At 45.5% G+C, this 23,012-nt stretch overlaps 1 protein-coding gene and 1 long non-coding RNA gene across 17 annotated transcripts in view; one reads left to right on the top strand and one right to left on the bottom strand.

Moving 5' to 3' along the window:
* NEDD4L (NEDD4 like E3 ubiquitin protein ligase) overlaps positions 1 to 23,012 on the bottom strand; it is a 299,160-nt gene that overhangs the window by 64,862 nt on the left and 211,286 nt on the right. For all 16 annotated transcript variants that reach the window (XM_032470627.1, XM_032470629.1, XM_032470630.1 and 13 more), the window contains one exon: positions 7,269 to 7,319. In XM_032470627.1, coding sequence (XP_032326518.1) covers positions 7,269 to 7,319 — 51 coding nt within the window. The remainder of the gene's footprint in view (positions 1 to 7,268; positions 7,320 to 23,012) is intronic.
* LOC116660665 lies at positions 220 to 21,752 on the top strand. The gene is made up of 3 exons (XR_004316247.1): positions 220 to 231; positions 9,341 to 9,344; positions 21,501 to 21,752. It is a non-coding gene; the product is annotated as an uncharacterized LOC116660665 (long non-coding RNA).

The raw sequence follows: 23,012 nt of genomic DNA, 5'->3' as shown, positions 1-23,012 counted from the left end.
ATTCAAGAAACCTAAAGATGCAGTTAATAGGAAAGTATGCAAGATTAATCTGAGAAGGCAATTTTACTTTACTTTTAACATTAAAATAACATGTCATCAGCCTGAGATCACTGAAAGCTTGTCTCCACCACAGAGACTCTTCTAGTGCCATCATCAATCAGCCTTTTTCTGGTGTTTATCCCATAAAGCTATGAATGTAATTGTGATATTTACTCATTTTAAAAGCAGTCAGTATTCATCTCATTGTGCAAAATCAGTTGGTCAAAGCAAGCAGAAAATTGGAAAAATAAATGCTACTATTTCATCAATTTTAAAATACTATATACATAGTAAAACTTCAACTACCTCGACTCTTTAATTAAACACAATTTAAAATATTTACTTTTGTAGCAAGAGACAAACCACAGCAAAACGATTTACTATATATCAGAGGGGTACATGTGTGTGCATTTATATTTGAAACATTATCTGTTTTTATCATCCCCTGCTTTAAACTCTTTTTTTGGCGGTGGGGGGGTAAAGTTTGTTTGTTTGTTTGTTTATTTTAAATAATATACATGGAAGTACTGGGGACTGAACTCAGGACCTCGTGCATACTAAGCACGCACTCTACCACTGAGCAATATATATCCTCCCCTCTTCTTTAAAATCTTGATAGCTTCCTGCTCTGCTTTTAATATGCTGAAAATTCTTTCCTACTGGACCTACAAGGTTAAATCATGATCTGGTTCTTAATTACCCACAGCCTCACTGTGAACCAGCCTCTCCATCCACCCCTTACTCCAGCCGTCCTGACCTCATCTGTCCTGTGTGAACATCACATCGAGCCCTGCCCTCGCAGGCCGTTCTGCTGGACAGCTCTGGCTCCAGACGGCCACGGCGGGCTCCACTTTGCCATCCAGATCTGAGATCCCTGAGATCCCAGGTGGCACCCTCAGACGCTGCACCCTAAATCGCCACCATCAGCCTCCCTTTATCTGCCTCTATCACAATATCCTGATTTACCTTCTCCCCTTTCACTATCTGAAATTATCTTGTTCATTTACTTATTTACTGGTTTATCATCCATCACATCTAGAATATTAACCTCATGACATCCGAGACTTGGATTTGCTCACCGCTCATTGTATTCTTGGTGCCAAGAGCACTGCCTGTCACAACGTAAGCACCTGTACAAGTAGCTGATTAATCCATGTGATCTACGGTAAACTACCGAGCCACAAAAAGTCACTATCACTCAAGAAAGTCAAATATGGTCTCTAGACTGTTCTCCCTAAGGCAGCAAAGTTCGAAAGAAAAATCACAGAGCTCGCAGGGACTCTGAAAATGGAATTGTCCATACGCTGCACAGCTTAAGTGACAAACACCATGCAGATCAAGAGGCAGACGTCCTAGGTCTGGGTCCTGGCTTTGTTACTTACAGGGCCACATGGCCAAGGACAAGTTCCTTACCTCTCTGTGCCTCAGTGTCCTCATCTACCCAGTGGGGCAGTAACACAATCTTATTCACAGAGTTGTTTTGACGATTAAACCAGATCCACTGGGTTGGTGCATATCCAATCCTCACGAGGGTTCCTGGCACGCTTAATGAATGTTGGCCCCTATTATCATCGGCCAATTCTACATTTTCATTTCACTTGTGAGTACTGCCCACTTAATGCTCCGCAATAAAGGCAGGGCATTAAAAAATAAAAATTCACCTCTGGAAATTCTCCAGCGTGAACAAGATGGTGATCTTGTAGGTAACAACAGGATTCTTTGTGGCACCAGTCAGGTCCTGCGTGATCCCAGTCCCTGGAGAAGAGCCCAGGGGAGGCTCCCAGGACAGCACTGAGAGTGCTCCTGGTGGAAAGCCATCCCAAAGAGATTAATCCTAACAGTATTGTTGGCCAAAACAGATGTTGCTGCCTCCCGTCCCTGGCCATGAGCATTCAAGAGAAAATCTTTTGCTTACACAGCGATTTCATCCCAAAAAGATCAGTTGCTTTCAATAGAACTGCAGCCACTCTAACATACACATAGTGAGATAAATGACTCTGTGGGCAAGTGGAAGGGAATGGCCTCATCAGGACCCTAGACTCAAAACAGGGCCGCAGCCACTGAAAGGACCCAAGCCTTAGGCTGAGATCCTCCACTCCGTGGCCCTTGACTATGCTGCAGATCAGTGCTGGCCACCCAAGGTCTGGTCAGCCTGCTGGTCACTGGGCAAGTTACCTCCCTCTCTGGGCCCGGTGCCCTCACCTGGAAAATACAGGGGGTGGATGCATGGTCTCTAAAGTCCCTCTAAGCTCTGATCCTGAACTCTGTACATGTGAGAGGGAACCAGTCCCCTGGTATCACCCGGAATTACAACAAGGGTGTTCGTCACTGAGTTACATTCAAGTACAATTAAGGCACCAAATAATCTCACCACTACCCTGAAAATGCCGCACTGTAGGAAAACTGAGATTCAAGTTAACTCTGGTTGCCTCGAGTGGCACTTGACTGAAATAGAAGAAATTAATGTTTTAAAAATAACTCTCTACCCCAGTGTGTTTCCCACAGATACAGAGATTTGGCATCTGGGTAGGGGTGAGTGTGCTGAGGGCTCAAAGGGCAGGGGAGACAGAACTAATGGAAGAAGCCAGAAAAATTTCAGAGGCATAAACGGCAAACACCTGCCAGAAACGGCATTCTATTGTTAATACAAGTCTTGGAGTTATTTTTTGTCTCTAAGTAATTATTAAAGACAAGTCAAAATATTATATGAACTTCTGGGCAATGATACACATAATTTAACAAATAGATGTAAAAATGATAGTTTTTTTTTTTTTTTTTTTTTTGAAGTCAGTAAGAATAGGACAGCCACGGCTAAGTTTACTTCTGGTGCCGCCTTGTAAAAGAATGAAATAGAAGAGCTCTGTTTCAGCTGCAGAACAGACATCAGGCAGGTAGCGCTACCTTCCTAAAATACAGTCTCCCATCTCCTCCACCAGCCTCCAGTGTGTCACGCTGCCCCAGTCTCCCAGGTAACACCTGTGTTGTCATGGTCGCCACGCCTCTGCTGAGCGAACACTGCGAGGCAGCTAAGACGCCAGTTCACAGAGCTAGATGGAAGCTCGGTATCGTCTATGCCCTCATTTTATAGGTAAGAAAACAGATGCCTAGAGAAGATTACTAACTTATTAAGGTTACCAAGGCAACCTGGCCATCTCCAAGTTCAGAGACAATTACTCTTGAGAGATCTTTTAAAGCCTGACATTTGGAAACTTCTGTGAATATGAATCTATGTTTTCTTAATTCTCAGATCTGCACGGAAGGTCAGACCGCTAACTTTATTTACACTTCCCCACTCCTCTCTCTTCATTTACTCACCCCTATGCTCAAAAATAAATAAAACGGAAAAAATATTAAAGATGAGTGGCACATTTGGCATAGAAGCAAAGGAAATAGAGGTCCCTACCATTCTAAACTCCTTGGGTCCTATTTCCTGTCCTTTTTTTTCTTCCACAAAGAAAATTGGTCCAAGAGCCAAGAATGAAAGTGAATGACAATTCTAAAACTATTTCCTTTCATCTGGAAGCACCTGATAAAGCACTGAGGAATCCATGATCAAAGAGGGGAAAGGACGTTTGTTTTCTTTCTCCTTATCACTCTTTACTCCTTCCTGTTTAAGGGACAACAACAGAGCTGACACTGCCCTGGGGCCACTGTGGCTGACAATGGAGGCAGGGATTCTGGACCACGTGGAGTGCACCCCAGCGCCACACAATCCTCCCTGACCCTTCTCTCTCTTTCAAGTGGCCTCCTTCCCTCGTCTCCCTGGCAAAACCCCAACCTGGGCTGACACAATGGCCCACAGGGCCCAGCAGGGCACCTAATTAATTATCCAGGAACCCAACACTGGGCAGTGAGCTGAGGAGGACCCCCCCACCCCTCTTCCCCATGTGCAGCGGTCGGAGATGCCAAAGCACTGGTAACTCTGCACGTGCATCCATGAAGGGTCTGCTCCCAAACCAGAGGGAGGTTCATCCTGATCCTCTAGACTTCCTGGTAGGTTTCTCAGGGTCAGGGAATGCACAGCTTAGGAGACCAGTTCCCAAGAATTTAAAAGCACGGTGTTACACTGCAAATGCCAATATCCACTAGCACCTGCACCATAAGAAAGGCTTTGAGAATTTCAGCAAGGGAATATGGTTCTTGAGCGAACCCCAATTACCAAGTCTCAACTATTTTTTCCAAAAGTGCACACACAACCCCCCCCCCCACAAAATAGAGTATTTAAATTATTAAAAATAACTTCCTAACAATCATGAGAGATTACATTAACTTTACTTTCGTGGTCTTGAATCTTCTCCATCAAGCTCCTGATTTAGAAAAGAGCTTCATTCAAATGCTGGCAACTTCTTAGGCCAGAAGCAAGGCACAGATGATTCTTTTCTAACAGACTCAAGGCTCATGCTCTCTTGGGGCAACAAGATAAGCTTAAAATGCCTTGTAAGTGTGTTTACATGTCAACATGGAGGTGAAAACAATTAGGCATTTTGCTAAGTAATTTTAAAAATAGTAACAGAAGATTACTTCTCCTTTATCTTAAATTTCTATGATTCCAAATTTCTGAGCCTTTTCTTATTATTTAAATTAAATATTCCTGGTATATGAAACATGTAGAACTACAGAGAAACAGCCTCAAGTAGGGGAAAAATGCTGAATGAAAAAATCACAAAGTAAAACTTGGTTTGGGAATCACCCCACCCTGTTCCTTCTAAATACTGGAGGAAAGGGAATCCAGAATTATATATTTTTCACCTAAGCCAGGGAACTCTGGTCTGATCTCACCGGAGCCATCCAATATGGAGCCATTTGCCACAGGTGGCTTTTTAAATATAAACTTTAATTAATCAAAATGAAATAAAATATCTTCAGTTCCTCAGTCACATTAGCCACATTTCAAATGCTCAACTACCACCTGTGGCTATTGTTATGGTGGCCCTGCAAAGCCACACGATGAACTGGCTTCACCGACTCAGAATGTCTGTCATCAAACATATGTTTAAGAGTAAATTCTCTATCAGCTAGTGGGGTTGTATAAAATTAATTGAGACCAAATACTCAATGCCATTCCGCAAACCTTGAGAAGGCTTGGGTCAGTTGGCAGTGGCAACTTCACCGCCACATAACCACTCTATGTGACAGTATCTCATGAAATAAGACAATTTTCCTAAGTTCCTTATCTAAAATGTGATGATTTTGACAAACACTGAATCCAGAGGCCATACAGACACAATCTGCCTTGACAGTGGTCACACAGCCACCAGGAAAAGAGCATCCATTACTTATCCTACAAAGTATATTCAAAGGCTAACATCCATTGTACATGCCCATCCTTGTGTTATCATACAAAACCAACTGTGCAATTTTCCCATGAGTGTCCTATACATATGATCAAATGTATCATGAGAGCACCTGAAATCGTCGGACCAGAGCCATGTCCACTCAGAACATGCTGGCTGGGATCTGCTACCACTTAGAGGATAAAGACTGCACTTCCACCTCTCCCTTTGCGGTCCATCTCTGGGACTCCAGTGGGCTCCACAAAGCCCACCAATTTTAAGGAGACATGGCACTCCGGTGTAAGCTCACCCTGGGACAAGTTCAAAACTGGGAGGCTCCTTTACTCCGCTGGCTCAGCTCCCGTGAAAGTACTCATTCCTCTCTGGGCTTGCACTGTTCCACTCTTGAACCGGCTGGTCTAGTCCAGAGCCTTGGTCTAGTCCAAATCTGCAGCTAAAATATTCTCTCTACTGACTTGGTTTCTGAAGAGCAACATTCTTCTGTTCTCTGGGAGTCCCACTCAACTTTTCCAAACCAATCTGCACGCAATCACTCAAACAGGGGACTGCTGGAGCAAGTTGTTTGAAAATTTCGCTCATACCTCTTAGAGAACATCAGGACGTAATTTGCCTTGACTGTGATATGGTTTTTATGTTAGGGAAAAGGGTGGCTGGGGACACCCAGGAAAGAACTGACCAACCAACCGACATTGTCTAAAAACACGGGGAGGTTACAGCTTCAACCTGCGCAGCATGAACAGAAGCCCCACTGGTGGAGAAACCTGTGGACAGTCTTTCAGCACCAAGCCTGAGACATCCCTACGCTCTCAGTGCGACTTCAAAAGAACAGCCGGGCTTCTGATGGCCTATGGACTCAGTCTCCTGTGCACCTTCCACAAGCAGCTTGGAGCTTCAGGTTTTTATAGAGAAACAAAAATATTTTAATCATTTGGAAGGGAACATGCTTGAAGTCTTTCTTCCTTAATAGCTCCCCTGAGTAAATGAGAGTAAGTGCGTCACATTCCTCACAGCAGCTCTCACCGCCTCCCGGGTGCAGCCCGTCTATCTCGGTCTCTGATACTGGGTAGCAGCTACAGTTCCCACATGGCAGGAGGCTCACACGAGGTGGTTTAACTCATTTTACTTTATAGACTATGCTGTTGGTGCACATAAAGCATTAAAGCAATAATAAAATGCTCTTGGAAGGCAGAAACATTTGACTTATCCCCTCTCAGGTGCTACTTAAGTCACTTAGTGATGCCGGAAGGGCCCAGGGCTGGAACACGAGATCATCTCCCCTCACCAAGGGGAGTCACCTTCAAGCTCGGTCATGGTCAACAGTCCCAACCGTCTGGCTTCTCGTGTGGACAGAGAGGAATGGGAGCGACACCACACATGCTTCCGCGGCAGGTTCTGAAGCCGGAGTGGGTGTTTCCAGCTGACAAGTTCACTCAGAACCACAGCGCCTTTTCTTTTGTCTCCGTGCCGACTGAGAAAGCCATACACAAAGCCTGGGAAACACTGGCTAGTGGGGACGTAGCCCTGGAGAGGCAGCATGTGCCATTCCAGACAAAAGGGACAGACATCTGCTTAGACCCAAAGGATGAACTTGAAAGCAAGGACATTCCAGTGACAAGGAGGAGGGGTTTGACAGAAGAAGGTAGCTGTTTCGTATGAAGTGACAAAGGAAAACGAGCTAAGGAGCGGAAGAGAAAGCAGCTGGTGACACTGCCAGTCCTGCCTGGAAGGTTCAGATGCCCATGATTTTTACAATGACGCTGTCTACTACCCACTAGAAAGGGACAGGGTCAGAGCGCATGCTCTCCATCTCAGCCTTCTCTGTCTGCCGTGTTCACGCCGAGGAGATACTACCCTGAAAATACACCCAAGTGCAGACAAGCAGAAACTGCTGCTCACAGCACTCATTGTAAATATAAAGCAGGTAACCGTTCTTACCGGGAGATGACTAAGCGGTATGTCCACCTGGCCCAGGAAGTCGTCTCGCGTCTGTTGAGAAGAGAGAAGAGTTAATGCTTCCATCTATCAGCTGAGTGTCAGCATTCTTAAGCATGTTTCTTTACAAACGGAGACAAAGGTCCGGGCCTGACACGGGAGCGCAGCAGGGCTGGGCTGAAGGCAGAAGACCCAGGTGAAGCCCAGACAGCCGTCACCTCGGAGACCGTGTGCCCCAGGCCTCCCGCACCTGATCTGCAGCCGCCCGAGACTCTGCAGGGCGTCTACTCCTCCGCGGAGTGGAGACAGATCCTCTCTTGGGCCTGGGGAGCACGCGCTCAGTTGGGGAAGGGACACCTGGGACCACAGAGGGTTTGGGGGCACCGCTGGCCCAGTTTAAAGAGAAGACAGTAAACAAAGGTTGGGAGCATTTTAACAAATATTTATTGATCAAGTGCTGTAAACGAAAGAGCTCCTGAGGTCTGAGAGTCCTGGGACAGAGTATAGAGTTTAGTTATTAATATATCTTATAAATTACTTATCACTAAAAAACGGCCCTGACCGTTCAGTTGAGTAAGTGTACTGTTTCAGAATCCAAGTTCATGGGTGAGTTCCCGGTTAATTCTGGACACTCTGTGCCTCTTCCTCTCTCCATCCACCACACAGCATGTGTCTTTCTGACTTAAGAGTCAGAAATGAAATCCACGTGGAGAGGCTCCCAAGCCCCTTTCAGACTCTGGGACTCACTGAGTCAAGTCAGGTTTGGGGGTCGCTGGCCTGGAGCACAGGGGGTCCAGCAGGTCAGGCTGACGCTGCGTCCTGCTGTAGGACAGCTTGGCTCTGCCTTTTAGATGACCCACTGAGTGACTGGGAAGGGGCACAGTGACTCGTTACCCCCGTAAGCAGCACACAGCTGCTTCTGGCACATCCCAAACGCCTGTTAGCGGTGAAGTTCTTTAGACCTCATCAGACCTGTCCCACCGCTGGCTTCAGTTCAGGAGAACCCCAAAGAGAATCCAGACCTCCTAACCCTGAATCCTGGGCTCCTATTTTCACTCTTTACTGGTTCAATTGTGAAAATTTCTAAGTTATAAAACACGCTTTTCAAATGTACTTGAAAAAAAAATTCTCTTCTTGCATTTAAACAGCGCAGCAGGTAAATGTGAATGAAATTTACTGAAATGATCCACTTCAGGCTTAGGATTTCCTTTTAGGTAATTAAAAAAAATTTGTTTAACTAGGAAGCTATCCGTTTCCTCTAAACAATACATGACGGACAATGAAAAATCAAAGTTACCAGTGGGCTGAGTGTGCACGAAGCATGAGACTCATCCCCGTCTTTCCACTGAGACTCTTCGGTCTTTTGTTTTCCCACCTGTATGTGCCTCAGTCCATCATGGAGATACCTCGTCTAGCACAGGCCCTAAGGGGCCAATAAATGCTGTCTATCTCAACAAGAAACAGCCGGCAAAAGGTCCAGAACAAGTAGACATCTTCACCATCCAAAGAGTTAGGGAGCAGTCCTATTCTGAATTTGGCTGGTTTAACTATAATTATAAAGCCAGTGTAAATGTCAGTTAATTCTACTTTCAAAAACGCAGAAACGTTTGACTGCCGACCATAAGTTGTGTCTCTACCTAATGTGAGTGGTGAGGCGTCTCCATCTGTCCCCTCTCCCCTCCTGCCACTGGTGCAGATGCTGTGAAGGAAAAGGACACAGGGATGCAACCATCAAAGGAGACAATCTCACTGGAAGCTGGAAGCTGTTTCATAACCTGATACCTCTGAAAGGCTACCCATCAACTGTCAACGTAAGTGTCTTTTAATGAAAATTCACAAAACATCCACGAGCCCGTGCTGTTTTGCTAGGGAGACGTCAGAGTTCTAAACTGATCAGATGAGTTCACCATCCGAACCAAGGGACAGGCACCTGCCACTCAGGGCTACAGCAGCAAAGCAGGTGCTGTGCCAAGGCCGCATGGAATCCTCACAGCAATTGTAGGAGGTGGGCACGATTATTACGCCCATTTTACAGATGGGGAACCTAGAGACCAGAGCACTTCCTATCTGGGGAGACTGGTTCCAGAGCCTGGGCTCTTAACTAACACTCTGTCCCCGCACCTCAATGAGGCAGCAAAGCATGGCTGTGCACCAGCTGTGGGCTTCTCACTGGGATGTTGGCTACAAACAGTGTGGATGAGAAGGGACCCTGATGACAGCACAGTTGATGAGACTTTGGGGGGAGGGAGGTTCTGTTAAAATGCCATCTGGGATATTATCTTTAACAGAACCTCCTGTTCCGTGTCTGCTTCTTTCCCCAAAGGAGCAGTTTACTGGATCCCCATGGCACTTGCTGCAAAGCCAGGCAGCTCCACTTGTACCTTAGCAAGCTTCCTCAATACATCTAAAAAACAATTCTCAAACAGATGAAGATGAAGCCATCTCACCATTAAATAGAAGGCTCTTATTTTCTGGTTTACATCAAGGGTGACTGTAACAAAGTCATCTTAAAAATAAAATAGGGATCAAGTGTATAGAACAGCACATGGTCAAGAGGAATTGGCTTAAACAAGTGATTCACCAGTCAAGGGAACATGTTGGTGAGATCCAGGTTTCAAAACATCCCACTGTTGCCAAAGCTACAGACATTTCAGGCAATGCAAAATACTTACGTTAATGACACCACACCGATGTTAAATGTTTTCATTATCACAGAAGAGACCTAGTAGGGAACCTACTGGTGGCCTTTATGCCAAAATGAGAAGCAGGAATGTTTCAAGGACACGTGGGTGTGTGGATGTGGGCCCTGGAGAGACAAGGTCTGAGGCCATCACAGCATCCTTCGGTCATCACTGCCACAGGATGACGTCTTGCACCAGTGTTATAAAAATGCACTCACCATTTTAAATAATTTTCATTACAAAATTATTTCCATCAAGCATCCTGTTAACCCTAAGAGCTTACAGAAACCAAATTAGTTTTGACACATGCAGTGCATACTGGCATTTCTTGTGTTTATTTTTAAGTGGTAAATTCTGTCACTTTCAACCTCGATTACCTGTCACACTATTCTAGAGGCTGAAAACGTGAAGGTTGGTAACACAATTTTAAGTGTTCGCTTCTGACAGGCCATCAAATATTTTCCCAATGTAATGACGATACAAAATGGAACCCTTGAAATGTGTCACAGAAGGTGAGACAAACATCTGTATTCCATCGCTGCAAAAGTGAAATAAACACACCAAGCCCCATCTCTCTCAGAGTTTGGGCTCCAAATGATGATTAACTATATTCAAGACCACCCTTTCCTCCCCCTTAAAGTAACTGTTCCCTTTTAAATAAGAAGGGAAGGGACAGGCATGTGCCGCGGTCCTGCAGAGGTATGTGTGAATGCCACTGGAGCTCGAAGCCTGGGGGCTACCACAGCAGCTCCAGTGAAACCCTAACAAAGCCCCTGGGCATTTCCCATTGTGGACACAGGGCCGGCGCTGCCAGCACTGAAGTGGACACCAGGCTTAGCTGTCCTCACAAGGTAAGTGAGACTCAATTTCTCAAAGAACACATCCATTCAGGAAACAACACAGACTTTTGATCTTCAGGTTAGAACTGCACTCAAAGGATGTGATCTGACTCTTACTACATACTGATGCCCACAGGGGCCGCCGTGTAAGAGCTGGGCTGGGGGAGAAGCCGCAGGGGGACCTGAGTAAGGGGTGCTGGCAGGTCAAAGTGAGGCCATAAAGGCTCTTTAGGAAAGGCGCATCACAAAGGACTGGCGGTTCTGGGAAGGCAAAATGACCTGCAGGTAATACAGGAACATCTATTAAGTGTTTTTTAAACTGTGAGTTGCAGTCCCACTCGGAGTTCACAAGAAGCATCAAAGAACTGAACATAGTGGAACAGAAAACATTAGAGTGCTTCACGTGAAATGTAAGTACTGTTTCCAGAAATCTGTTTCAGTTACGTATACATGTGAATGCGTGTACTAAGTTGTGATGTAAAATTAAGTTCTTTTTTGCATGCCACTGTCACAAGTTTAAAAGCCACCCTACTCCAGCAGATGAAAACCATCCAGTACTACCAACACCCAGGAAATCATTAAGTAGCAACTTCCAAGAAAATTATATTGATAATTTCTCAAGACAAGCGGGAGAGAAGTTAACAGATGAATCAGAACAGAAGCCACAGAGAAGGAATTTAAGGGCAAAGATACGGCATGCTTAGATCTTTGTATATTACACATCAAGGTAAGCCTCCCAACCCTGAACAGCATGACAGAATAACCTCTGCTTTGCTGCTAAACTTAAAACGCAGCTCCTCCACCTGCCGCTCCCTTCCGAGGCATGGGGCCCACACACAAACACAGGCACCAGCAACTGACCAGACGGGGAAATGGGTTCTATTTTTAGGGTGACTTTGGAAGCACGCACTCTGAATTATCTAAATAATGAATGGCTTGAGAAACCTTTCAGAAACTTTCAGACAAAATATCACAAATACAGTAGCCCGCTGTCTGGAGAGTCACCTGGATGTCAAGGCGGATTTAGTTTTAGCTGTCTCTCTCCTCACAAGAGCATGAAGGCAGCTTTGTTGTCACACACAAAAGGATGGAGGAATATTCTTTTTTCTCCTTCCATACACACCAGTCTCTGTCCTCTGACAGCAGGACTGCCATGGCTCAGGAAGAGAGAGTGAGTCTGGCCTCCACCCTCAACCAGGCACCGCATAATCCAGTGTCTTACCATCTGGGGCCTCTGGCTTCAAGGTGAGTTGTTTCAAAATACATTGTGGAAGTTACCTTAATCAAACAATCAAGTGCCATTCCACCAAAAACAAAGAAAAAGGTGCAATGATGACATCCTCTGAATGCACATGCTCTTACCAAAATTCACACGATATGCACCAGAACATAAAAACCAAACAAAACTCACTTTTTTGTCCAAACACACACACATCTCTCACCCCACCAGCCTTTCTGCCATCTACTCTTTAGAGGTTAGGATGAACCCTCCTCCCATTCACTAAAACAGAGTAAGGTGTGTCCTGGAGACACTGGCTCTTATTTATAACAACAAGACCTCCCTGTCAACAAGATGCCAAAGCCGACTCACAGGACTTTTACAGGCTCCCATAAAATCACGCTGGACAGGCGGGCAGAATGAAACCACACTGACTGAATGTGATCGTGAAGGCCATCTATTTTAAGGAACACTTTTGCTTGCAATTCGGAAGATAAAACAGAAGGGGCAAAGAACCATCCTGCTGGCAAAGACAGTCGCAGCCTGGCTTAACCAGGAGCACAACCAGACAGTTCAGACTGGGCTGTGAGAAGCCCTGCCTCGTGGGCTCCAAGGGAGTCCCTGTTGTTCTAGGTGTCCTGGTATCATGTTAGGGACGAGACATGCTTGCTGTTGCCTCCTTTCCTGGGGTGAGTGGGGGCAGCTCAAGGACACAGTCTGGTCCACTCCCCTCTCCAATGATAAGCACCTTTCAGGCCAGGGGTCAACTGAGGGCCACAGGAATTGCAGCTTTTTGCAACAGGAGCACTTAATCATCTAAATTTAAGATCCAATAAACTCCACAGGTGCAAACACTGGGAAAGGAATCTGGGAATCAGATGCACAAAATCTGAGCAGCACTGTTGAGGGCATTGGCTCCTTCAGGCAAGGGGTCGCCCAGAGACCCCAGGTGCCCTCACCTCCTAGGGCCAGACATAACCGGCCCTGTGCTGGAGAAATGTAACACAAGCCACATACAGAACTTGAAAATGTCTAAGTCCCTTTCAAAAAGTAACAATCAACAGATGAAATTAAGTCTAATAATCTATCTTAGTTGACCAAATAATCCAAAATCAAAGTGTAATCAAGATCAAAATGAAATCAAGATTATTACTAGAAGGGTCTTACATTCTTAGAGTTCCTCACCTATGGCGCACCTCCCTTTGGACCATATGCACTGTAAGTGCTCAATCGCCACCGGCGGCCGGTACCTGCAGCTCTGCACAGTCAGTCACCACGGCTGCCGCATCTCAGAGGCATGGACAGAATGCTGCAGGGATACGGCGGGGAAGTGACCAATTCTGCCCGGGGTCAAGGGCAGGCATGACTTTAGGAAGGACGGAAACTTCACGCAGAGTCAGAAGCAGCAGTTTTCTAGGAGGATGAACGGGGCGGAAAGAGAATGGTATGAAGCAGATCAGGGGAGAGCCGTGAGGTCCTGAAGAGAAGCCCTGGGGTGGGCATGAGGGGACAAGGCTGGGGGTGGGGGGGTCAAGGAGAGATGGCGAGGCCCTGGTGGGACCGCCCCGCATGGTTATGCAGGAGGACAGCATCCTAGGGGTTTGAGAGGATACGCAAGGATGTTAAGGAGGGAAAAACCAGTAAGGTCTGTATTTAGAAAGGTCCCCAGACGCGGGAGGGAGAATGTATTGGAGAGGGAGGCTCTGGAGGAGAGTGTTACGTTGTTCAGATGAGGCTCCATGGACCACATGGGGACATGGAAGGACGGACGGTGTGGTGATGGTCGGAGTGCTCTGCTCCTGGACCCTCCTTGCCAGCGGTAGCTCTCCTGCCTGTGACCAGGGAGAAAGCACCGTTATCCTGACCCCAGGGCCCAGCAGGAGGGCCCGGAGCCAACATCACTGTCACTACAAGAGCCACGAGGGTGACAATGTTGCAGACGTGACACAGAGCAACCTCAGGAGATAGTGGAGGCCACAGCCAGGGAAGGGGAAGGGCCGACCAGCGGCTGTGGTTCCACCCAGGGCGGTGGGGCTGCCTATGGGCCAGTGTTCATCCCCCGTGTTCTCCTGTTTGTAAAGAAGCTTCCTCTTTGGCCCAGACGTGCCTAGTGACACAGGCTGGGACCCACCATTGTGTATCTTTTCAGAGGAAGGAAGAGGCCACTGCTGGTCATCCCCACAGGGTCTGGGGCCTGGCCTGGCATCACAGTACTCTTTTATATCTGCTTTAAAACTGTCCAGCTGCACAAAAACTCCCCACAAATGACACTGGCAGTTTCTTATGAGGCAAATGTATCTTTGTAAAAAATGCAAATGTGGAAAAACCTGAGGCATGACTGTCATTCCTTATGAAAGGAATGGTAAATTTGCTGAAAAAACTATAAATTTTTAATCTGCTAAAAATGAGGTAAATAGTCACATCCATTCTATCTGTTACAAAGCAAACTGCCTTGAAATTAAACATCAAAAAGGAAGATGTGCCACTGTGTTCATCTAATGACAACACTGTTTAACTCTGTGCTTCTGATTTTATCATACAAAACTGTTTTAATTTCTTAAGATTTCAACAACAGTGATTTTTCTCAGGATAAGTGTCTCTCATCTCTGGAGAAGTTTAAAAATCAATTTTTCTATAAGCGATTTTAATAACATTAAATGCATAATCAGTAAAAGAAAGTAAAGATACTTCTAAATTCTGTATTTTCTCTTAACTAACAAAAAATTGACCTTAATCACATGAAATGATTCACGACAGATACCCGTAGTAACCAATGCAGTGTCAAGGAATGACCGAACAATGGGGAAAAGTGAACCAAGGGACACCATGTGTTCACTGTCATTTTCATAGTCTGATTTCATTAACACGCTTACTGTGAAAAGCTTTTCCTCATATTCTCAAGGCATTTGAAACGATGCAGCCCTGCTCTCTGCCTGGCTGGACAACAGGCTAGATGTGCAGAATACTGTCCAGCAAGAACAGGTCACGTGTAACACGAACGCAGCGTGGTGTCATTCTTGGCATTTTAATGAGCGATGACTCTTGACTCTGAACTAGAGATACAGCGGTTTATATGAGGACAATGACTTTTCATTAAGGTTCCATGAAAACAGCCTCATTAAGAGCTTTGGTATCCCAGGTAGGGCCTGCTAAGTCTCTCTTCTGCACTGGCTGTCCTTTGGCTGAAACTGCAACTCTGGCCAATGGACTCCATCAAAGCTTGCTGGGGGGAAGAAGCTCCAGCCATTCTCTGGTAAGAAATTTAAGACTGCCAAGAATAAGAAGCTACCATGTAGCTTACCTATCATGTGTCAGAAACTGTTAGCAGCAGGTTAAGAAACTTGCCCAAGGTCACTGAGCTCGTAAGCATCAGCCAGGATGTGAACCCAGGCAGGCTGGAGCCAGGGTCCGTGCTGTTGCCACCACATCGAGTAGCTTCACGTTCCAGGGACTTAAGGGAAAACATGGACAGGCGCCCCTTTCCCCACAGAAGACCCTAGTTTGCTGCACTGCAGCCCCAACTTCACATCCCCAGAGGGTCACACTTGCCAGATGCAGTTCCTGGTCATCTGTTAACTCCCAAGGAACACAATCTCAGCACTGTTTGTCATGTGCACATTCTTACTTGTGTCTTTCCTTATTTGTATTTCAATACAAAAATGAAATAAAGTGTAAGTTTGAAAGAGAAATGAAATGAGCTGAATACATCTTGTTCCTTTATTAACCCCCACCCCTCGCCCCAGTAGCTTTCAAGCTGAGCTCTTCACCTGCAGCAGACACACCCCTGAGGATGTCAAAGACCTTCCAGGGGACCTGGGCATGGGCAGTTTTAAAAGACATCATTTTCTAGACCCTCGCCTCCTTATGTCTTCTTCTGCCTCACCTTTCCTAAATCACAATCTGCTTCTCCCGCTTTCCAAAGAAAGGCGTACTTCTCACCTTTCCCAATCTTACCACGGTGCCGTTTGCTCGGTATAAAACCTCTGGAGCACAAAATGAAGGGACAGTTTCAAAGTGCACAGCCCCCGAGCTGAGGGGAAACCAGGGAGAAGCCCTGACTTCCCCTGGATGACAGGCTCACGGAATGACAGTGGCTTGCATGTTTACCATCCATCTAACTGATTTTCTTGTTTATTTGATTTACAAAATGAAGTCAGATTTTTTAATGATGGGAAATAAGCCTGATATGGCTGACTTGTTTTTAGCAATAAGGACCAGTTTACCATTAATTCAATTTTATAGCAGATATTTTCCATAAAATAAGCCCTATCTGCAATCACAAGATGAAAAAAAACCCCCAATACGAGATACGTTATGAAATATATTTAAACCACACACATAAATGCTCAGTATACTAGAAATTACGTCTTTTGCAAGTACTGTATTAATAACTTATTGATTTAGTGATAAATTATAGATGTCACCTTAAAAACCATGTGAGAGTTCTTCTAAATCCTTTACAAGCTTTACTTAGCAGAAATGTTTGGAGACTAGAGTTTAAAGCATACAATCTATCATAAAGTCAGATCATTAACTATGTGGTTATTAAAAAGTTTCCTTCAAACCTCATTAAGCATTTAAAGTTTCCTCCTCCAGGGTACAGGGTTGCGGCCATAAGAACAAAAAACCTCCTTTCCACATACCACGCTGGTGAGGCAAGCAGTCTGCAGAGGAAACCTTCAAGGCTTTGGGTAAAATTAAGTAAATGATTACATGTACCTTAAGATTACACCATTGAAAATAAGAAATGCAAAGGACAAGGAGAAACTGACATCCACATAAGACTCTAGCAGGTGTGACTTTAAGACCAGAGTGTGGGTCTTCTTCCGCTCCCTGTAGTCTGTGAAGGACATAATGGAAAACAAGGCCTGACTCCTCCTCTTTCTGGACTCTTTAGGACAGAATAATGTCCACAGGTACCTGAGAGAAGGCCGCCTAAGCAGAAGGAGCAGGACTCAATGTGGAGGTAACCAGGGGCTCCTGGCCTGGCTGGACATCACGATCTCCTGCGAAGCTCTCCCATCACTGCTCTCCAGGTCTCCCTGAGACAATTACATTTTTGGTGTTATAAAGCTCTCCGGCTCATGCTTATCTGAGGCCAGGGCTGACAACCAGTGAATAAACCTCTTCGTTTCCTATGCTCACAGGAGAGAAACTGTGACTGCCTATTTAACGGGTAGAATTACACTGACTAGCAAACTGATATTCGGTTGCAATCTCTAAAAGCATGAAACCGTTTGTGTTCCCTGCTCCGCCCTCAACAGGTCCCTCTCACGTGGGCCACTACTGTCCTCCCAGAGAACGAGCGGGACCATTTACACATGTTGGCAAAAATAACTGCCTGGGCCTGGAATGTGGAAGAGATGGGGGGGTGCATTTTTGGCCGCCCCTGTTTGGAACCCTAGCCCTCCGGCCTGACAGGGCTGGGGTATTAATAGGAGTAAGACTCACAGGTGCACAGACAAAGCACAGGGATTCCACTGGTCATGGCCAAGAGCTATCTGCTGCCACTCAAATACTGGGGCTAAAAAGACAAATCCCATTCGAAATAGAATCAGAGACTGCAATCCTTAGGAGGGACCTCAAAAGTCATTCAGCGCAAAACATCAGAGACTCATCTCTCTACCCATCCCTCAGGTGGTTGCTCACTTTGCCTGGTTGTAAACACCATCAGTGATGGGGAGCTCATTACCTACTCGGTCAGCAGAAAGGGTATAGGCTTTGGATGCATAGATGCCTAGTTTAAAATGCCATGTCTACCTGGAAACAGCTGAATAACCAAAGGCAAGTTCCTTAATCACCACCAAAGGTTCATTATCTTCTCATCTGTAAAGTGGGGATAAAACCAACTTCATCTTGCATAGTCACTGGATATTAAATGGGACAATCAGATTCACTAAGTGTAATTCCTAACCCAGGTTGTCACCCTTGGCCTCGATGGCATTTTGTGCTGGATAGCACTCTGTTGTAGGGGGCGGTCGGCTATGCATTATAGGGTTTTTAGAAACACTTCTGGCTTTTACCTACAACATGCAAAAGCAACTCCTGTCCCCGCATTATGACAACTAAAAATGGCTCCAAACATTGTCCAATGTCTTGAGTGGGTGTGTGGATGAGACAAAAGTGCCCTTAGTTGAGAACCACTGTCCAATCCCACCCCCGTCCCCTATACTCCAGAAGGCGTTCCTGCCATCTTCCGGCAATTCCGTAAGAATGTTCTTGTGATCTGGTGTCCATTTTTCTGTAACTCCCACCCCCTTGAAGCTCCAGGAAAGAAAGGAGAGAACCTACGTTTCTACACCTAGAAGGTGGCAAAGATGAGTTCGGACCAAAAGTCTCTCTGACTCCAACACCGGTGTTTGTTTCTACACTATGATGTTATTCCTCAGGGGCTAATCTCTCCACGTGGGATGGACTGGCTTGATCACTTATCCACTCTAGTTGGGCTCCCTCTCCGCCTTCCCCACACCAAGCGCTGTGAGCAGAGCCTCATGCACCAGGCTAGGTCCCGACTGGGACTGGGGCAGAGTTCACTCTGTAGCTGCTGGGAAAATCCCCGAGACGCTGAGACTGAAGGCTGAGCTCCTTGCCTGACTGAGTTGTGTTTAAAATCAACAGCAAAAGCCAGGTGGTTCTCAGGAAGGCACTGAAGCTCCGGGCCAGAAACGTTTCCAGAACAAGGAGTCGTGCCGCAGGGGGCTGTAACTGAGAGCACACAGCGGGGCCGGTGTCCAAGCCTGGAAGGCCCAGGAACGAGGGAGACAGAAGGTGAGCGTATTCTAGATAAAAATCACGGGGGGCGGGGAGGGACGCCCCCAACACTCCCTTCAATGTCACATCAAAAGTCTTGAACAATCAAACCACCGAAGACAGTATCCAACTAGGCATTAAACCTTAGTAAGTCTCACTGATGCCTCAAAACACAAGGTAAACCTGGGAGCAGAAAGCTGTGACTTCTAAGGGTCACTGGGGACTAACATTCAAATGCCCAGAGGTGAGAAGTGGACTCGTATCCATGCCTTTTGTAAAGCCCGCCAGTGAGAGAACCAGGATGAGGCTGACTCAAGTGTTTACTTCAGTTCTGAACCCTAGGTGCCTCTCTCGCTCCACCTTTGTCCTGGCCCTGAAACCCATATTTGTTACATTTTATGTCCTGCACCAATGACTCAAACAGAGGGGAAGTACTATCTTTGAGAAATATCCAGTCTAGACACACGTGTTCTAAATTACAGGCGTGGATCTGAATTGCACTGCGGAAAAGGACCCTAAAGGCCCAGAGGCCGGCCCTCTGGGTGCCAGTCCTGGTTCAGGAACTACCTTGCTGGATGACCTTGGGTACCAAGTCCTCCCTGCACCGGGTTCCTCATCTGGAAAATGGGGCTCCAGCCACCTGTACTTCCTATTTCATAAACATGACGTATTTCAAATGTCAGTGTGTGCGGAAGCCTTGAGCAAGTGACTACTGAATGTTATTAAACTTCCATGGCCAATATTAATAGGAGCTACCATTTCCCCACAAAAGTCTTTATGTAAAATCAAGGTCCGAGGAATGCTCATGTTTCTATCTTGGGATTTGCAGACACCAGCTTGAAAAGCACAGGCTGCCCCCAACAACTGCAGGGACCCAGGCAGAACTATTCAGTGATGCTCTCTCTGACCTTGAACGAGCTCCTTCGCTGTTGGAGTCCTGAAACTAGTAAGTACAAAACCAGCACCAGACCGTGAATAAAGGAGATGCCTGACAAGCAAATTACACCACTGCCATTCCACAGTGTGCTTCCCCAGAAAGAAAACCAGAGAGTCACAAACTGCAGGACTGTCGTTATGAGCTGACCTATGTGTTCACAGCCATCAACCGTAGCGGTCCATACAAAACGGGCATGTGGAAGTGTAATTACATTCCCATGTAAATCCTAACCTTCTAATTGATCAAAGCATCCGATTTCATAAAAATTAAACTCCAAGTGGCTAATTCATGGGCTACACATTAATTACTGGAACGTGGGGTTAAGTGTCAGTCCACAGCCTCAGGACTGAATACTCTCAGGTACAAGTTAAACACTTACACGAGTTTTGAATTGTCATTCTTCTATTTTCTCATTTGAGCTTTCCCCCTATAGTTCAAAGGAAGAAGTGCTGAAGGAGTTAACTGGGCCCAAACTCACCATGGAATCAAAGAAGAATCAAATTTTCTGTGCCTTATTATCTCCATTATGAGATAAAGTAATTCTGAAGTTCTTTACATGTGTACAATTCCCAGAACTTATGAGATAAACTTTCTAGGAATATCAGTTTCTCTTGCCCTCAGTGTCAATTTTGGACAAAAATCTTAAATTTGAAAATGTCTACAACAGCCTGTAAATCAAGCAATATGCACCCACTTTCAATTTAGAAACTGAAAGAAAAAAACAAAAACCTCGCCCAGGAGAGAGTTGCACATAGAGCAAAGCTTGCCCATCGGACCTCATGATTACTCATGGTGGAGCCCCTGCACCCAGCAGAGCCCGTAATACACTGGAATTCAACTGTATTTATTAAATAGAAAATGTCTAAAGAAACTAAAAGTATGACTTCCGGAAGCCAAATTTCACTCCTGGAGAGCTCTGAGGACCAGACACCGTGCACAGCAGCACTGAGAGAAGGTGGCTCTGTCTCTGAGTTTAGTTCTACTCCCAGCCCTGCACTTTATCTTGATGGTGACTGGATGCAGTTCACTGAATCTCCCTGAGCCTCAGCTTCCTCATCTGCAAAATGGGGATGATAATAGCAATTGAGAGGCTGGTTGTGAGAACGAGCAGTGACTTTCATACATAAAGAACCCAGGGGGAATGTTAGATGCATCAAGGACAGGAGACCTGAGGAGCTATTAAACCTGAATACATTTTCACATACGAAGTCCAGCAAAAATTTGTTTAAGCTGGGGGTAGTAACCTTCCTGCATGCCAAAATGTATTTGAAGTTATGAATTCACAACAATTAGCTATATGAGACACTCACTCTGTGCCCAGCACAGTCTAAGTGCTTCACTTAACTTAACTTTATCTCCCTCCATCCTCCTGACAAACACGTTGTAGACGTGCAAACTGAAGCACAGAAAGGCTAAGTCATCTGTCCAAGGTCAGAGAGCTGGTAAGTAGCACAGCCAAGACCTGAATTCTTACCCAACACGGACAGTCTCTGAATAGTCACGTAGGCTTGGCTGCCTGTAGTCAAAGTAAAACCCCCAATTCTTCTGTCTTTTTGTTTTCTGCTGGATAAAAGTGCCTTCTTATCCTGGCACTGGCTCCTCCTTGTCCGTTCCTTCAGGAGATAGTCTGTGGGACATGTTGGCAGATCATAAAGGAACCACTTAATTGCATTTTGAGAATAAATTACAAAGTTGAGCCTTACTTTGGATGCCATTTTGAGAAAAACTGAGAAGAGTTAAATAACTATGACTCAAAATCGTATAAACGCCACAGTCTTCTCTAAGCTCTCCACCACCCTCACCCCTAAGTCATCTCTAAGAGGGGCAGGTGTAGGGGAGGAGACTGCTTTCCTAAGCAGTGGATTTATGACATACGTATAACTTCACTGTAACTGCTTCAGGCCCTATCTGTCAAGATGTCCGTGTAGTTAAGTGGAATCTCCCCACCCAGAAAAAACAATCCCAGGCATTTCAAAGCCACAGTAACTGAGACTAACTTCAGAGTTAAATTCTCAAAAAGAAACCAAAATATATCCAATTTATACAAAGGCACTGAAAAATGTTTTTGATTCATTAGTACATACTGCATTTTTCTTTTTAGGCATCTGTGTGCCAAAAATTTTTTTTTCTTGGTATCTAGCTGCCAAGAAATTGAAGTGTTTATCAGTCTCTGCCTCTCTCCCTGCAAAGGGGACTAAAGACAGAAGAGGACGACTGAACAAAGGCACCAATGGGGGCACCTTCCCCCGTCCCTTACCATGCAGGGTGCACCTGGTGTGTGTACAATGAGCGGCTTTGTGCAGGAGGAATCTCCTTTATATTCTTATAATTCAAGTAAGAACTTTAGTGAAATAAAGTCATCAACTCCAGCACCATCAGTTGTTCCAACCAGACCACAGCGTGTTCGACCGCGTGCTTTCTTCAACCTGATCACGTACAAAGGGGGACGCGTACACGATGGTTTAGAAGCATAAGTATGTGCACGCATTCCAGGGACTTGATTAAAGATAGCGTTTCGAAGGCAACTGTCATCATGTACTGTAATGGCCACATAATCCGCAGTCATGGTACAAATCACTATTAGACACAGGCTGCCACGGGACCATTTATTTATTTCATTTTGATTTTTACTGGAAGAAACATGCTACTCTGCAATTCAAGAAGCCCAGGGAACAGAAAATCTGGGGAGACGCTGTCCTATAAAATGTAATTTGGAAGCTTGATTGACATCCAAGGTGAAATGGTACCCCAAGAAATTTGGCATTCGTCATCACGGGCTTGTCAGAAGGGACCAGACCAGACAGTGTTTGATTCTTTAGGGCGGGGCGAAACCAGCGCTAAAAAACTCACCCAGCCCAGGCTTATTTTTAAAAAACGAAAAGAAAAGAAAAAAGGGGAGAGAGAAGGAAAAGACAAACTTAAGGCCATGTTCTAAACACATTTATATGTATTATCTGATTTGGCCATCCCAGTAACCCTGAGGGAGGTACCATTATTAGTCCCATTTCAAAGATGAGAGAACTGTGCTTTAGAAAAGTTCAGTCACCTACATCGTCTAGTAAGCAGGAGCAGGATCCAGACAGTGATGGACCCAGGATTCAAACTGGGGCTTATCTCATTTTCCCATGCTGTCTCTGTGGATCTAGTTAAGATAACCAGGGTCCCAGGGATAAACTTAACAGACTCTTATCAAAACCATGCATTACAGCTCAGAGACATGCAGGTTCCCTTAAAATAGATACAGAAAAGATAATCCTTTTCCTTTCTAAAGGGATATTGCCATAGGTTTCACTAAGATATGTGACATTCCCACAGACAGGC

This window comes from Camelus ferus, chromosome 30, assembly GCF_009834535.1.
Source record: "Camelus ferus isolate YT-003-E chromosome 30, BCGSAC_Cfer_1.0, whole genome shotgun sequence".
In the NCBI taxonomy this organism is placed as follows: Eukaryota; Metazoa; Chordata; class Mammalia; order Artiodactyla; family Camelidae; genus Camelus; species Camelus ferus.
This window is presented reverse-complemented; position numbering and strand designations above follow the sequence as displayed.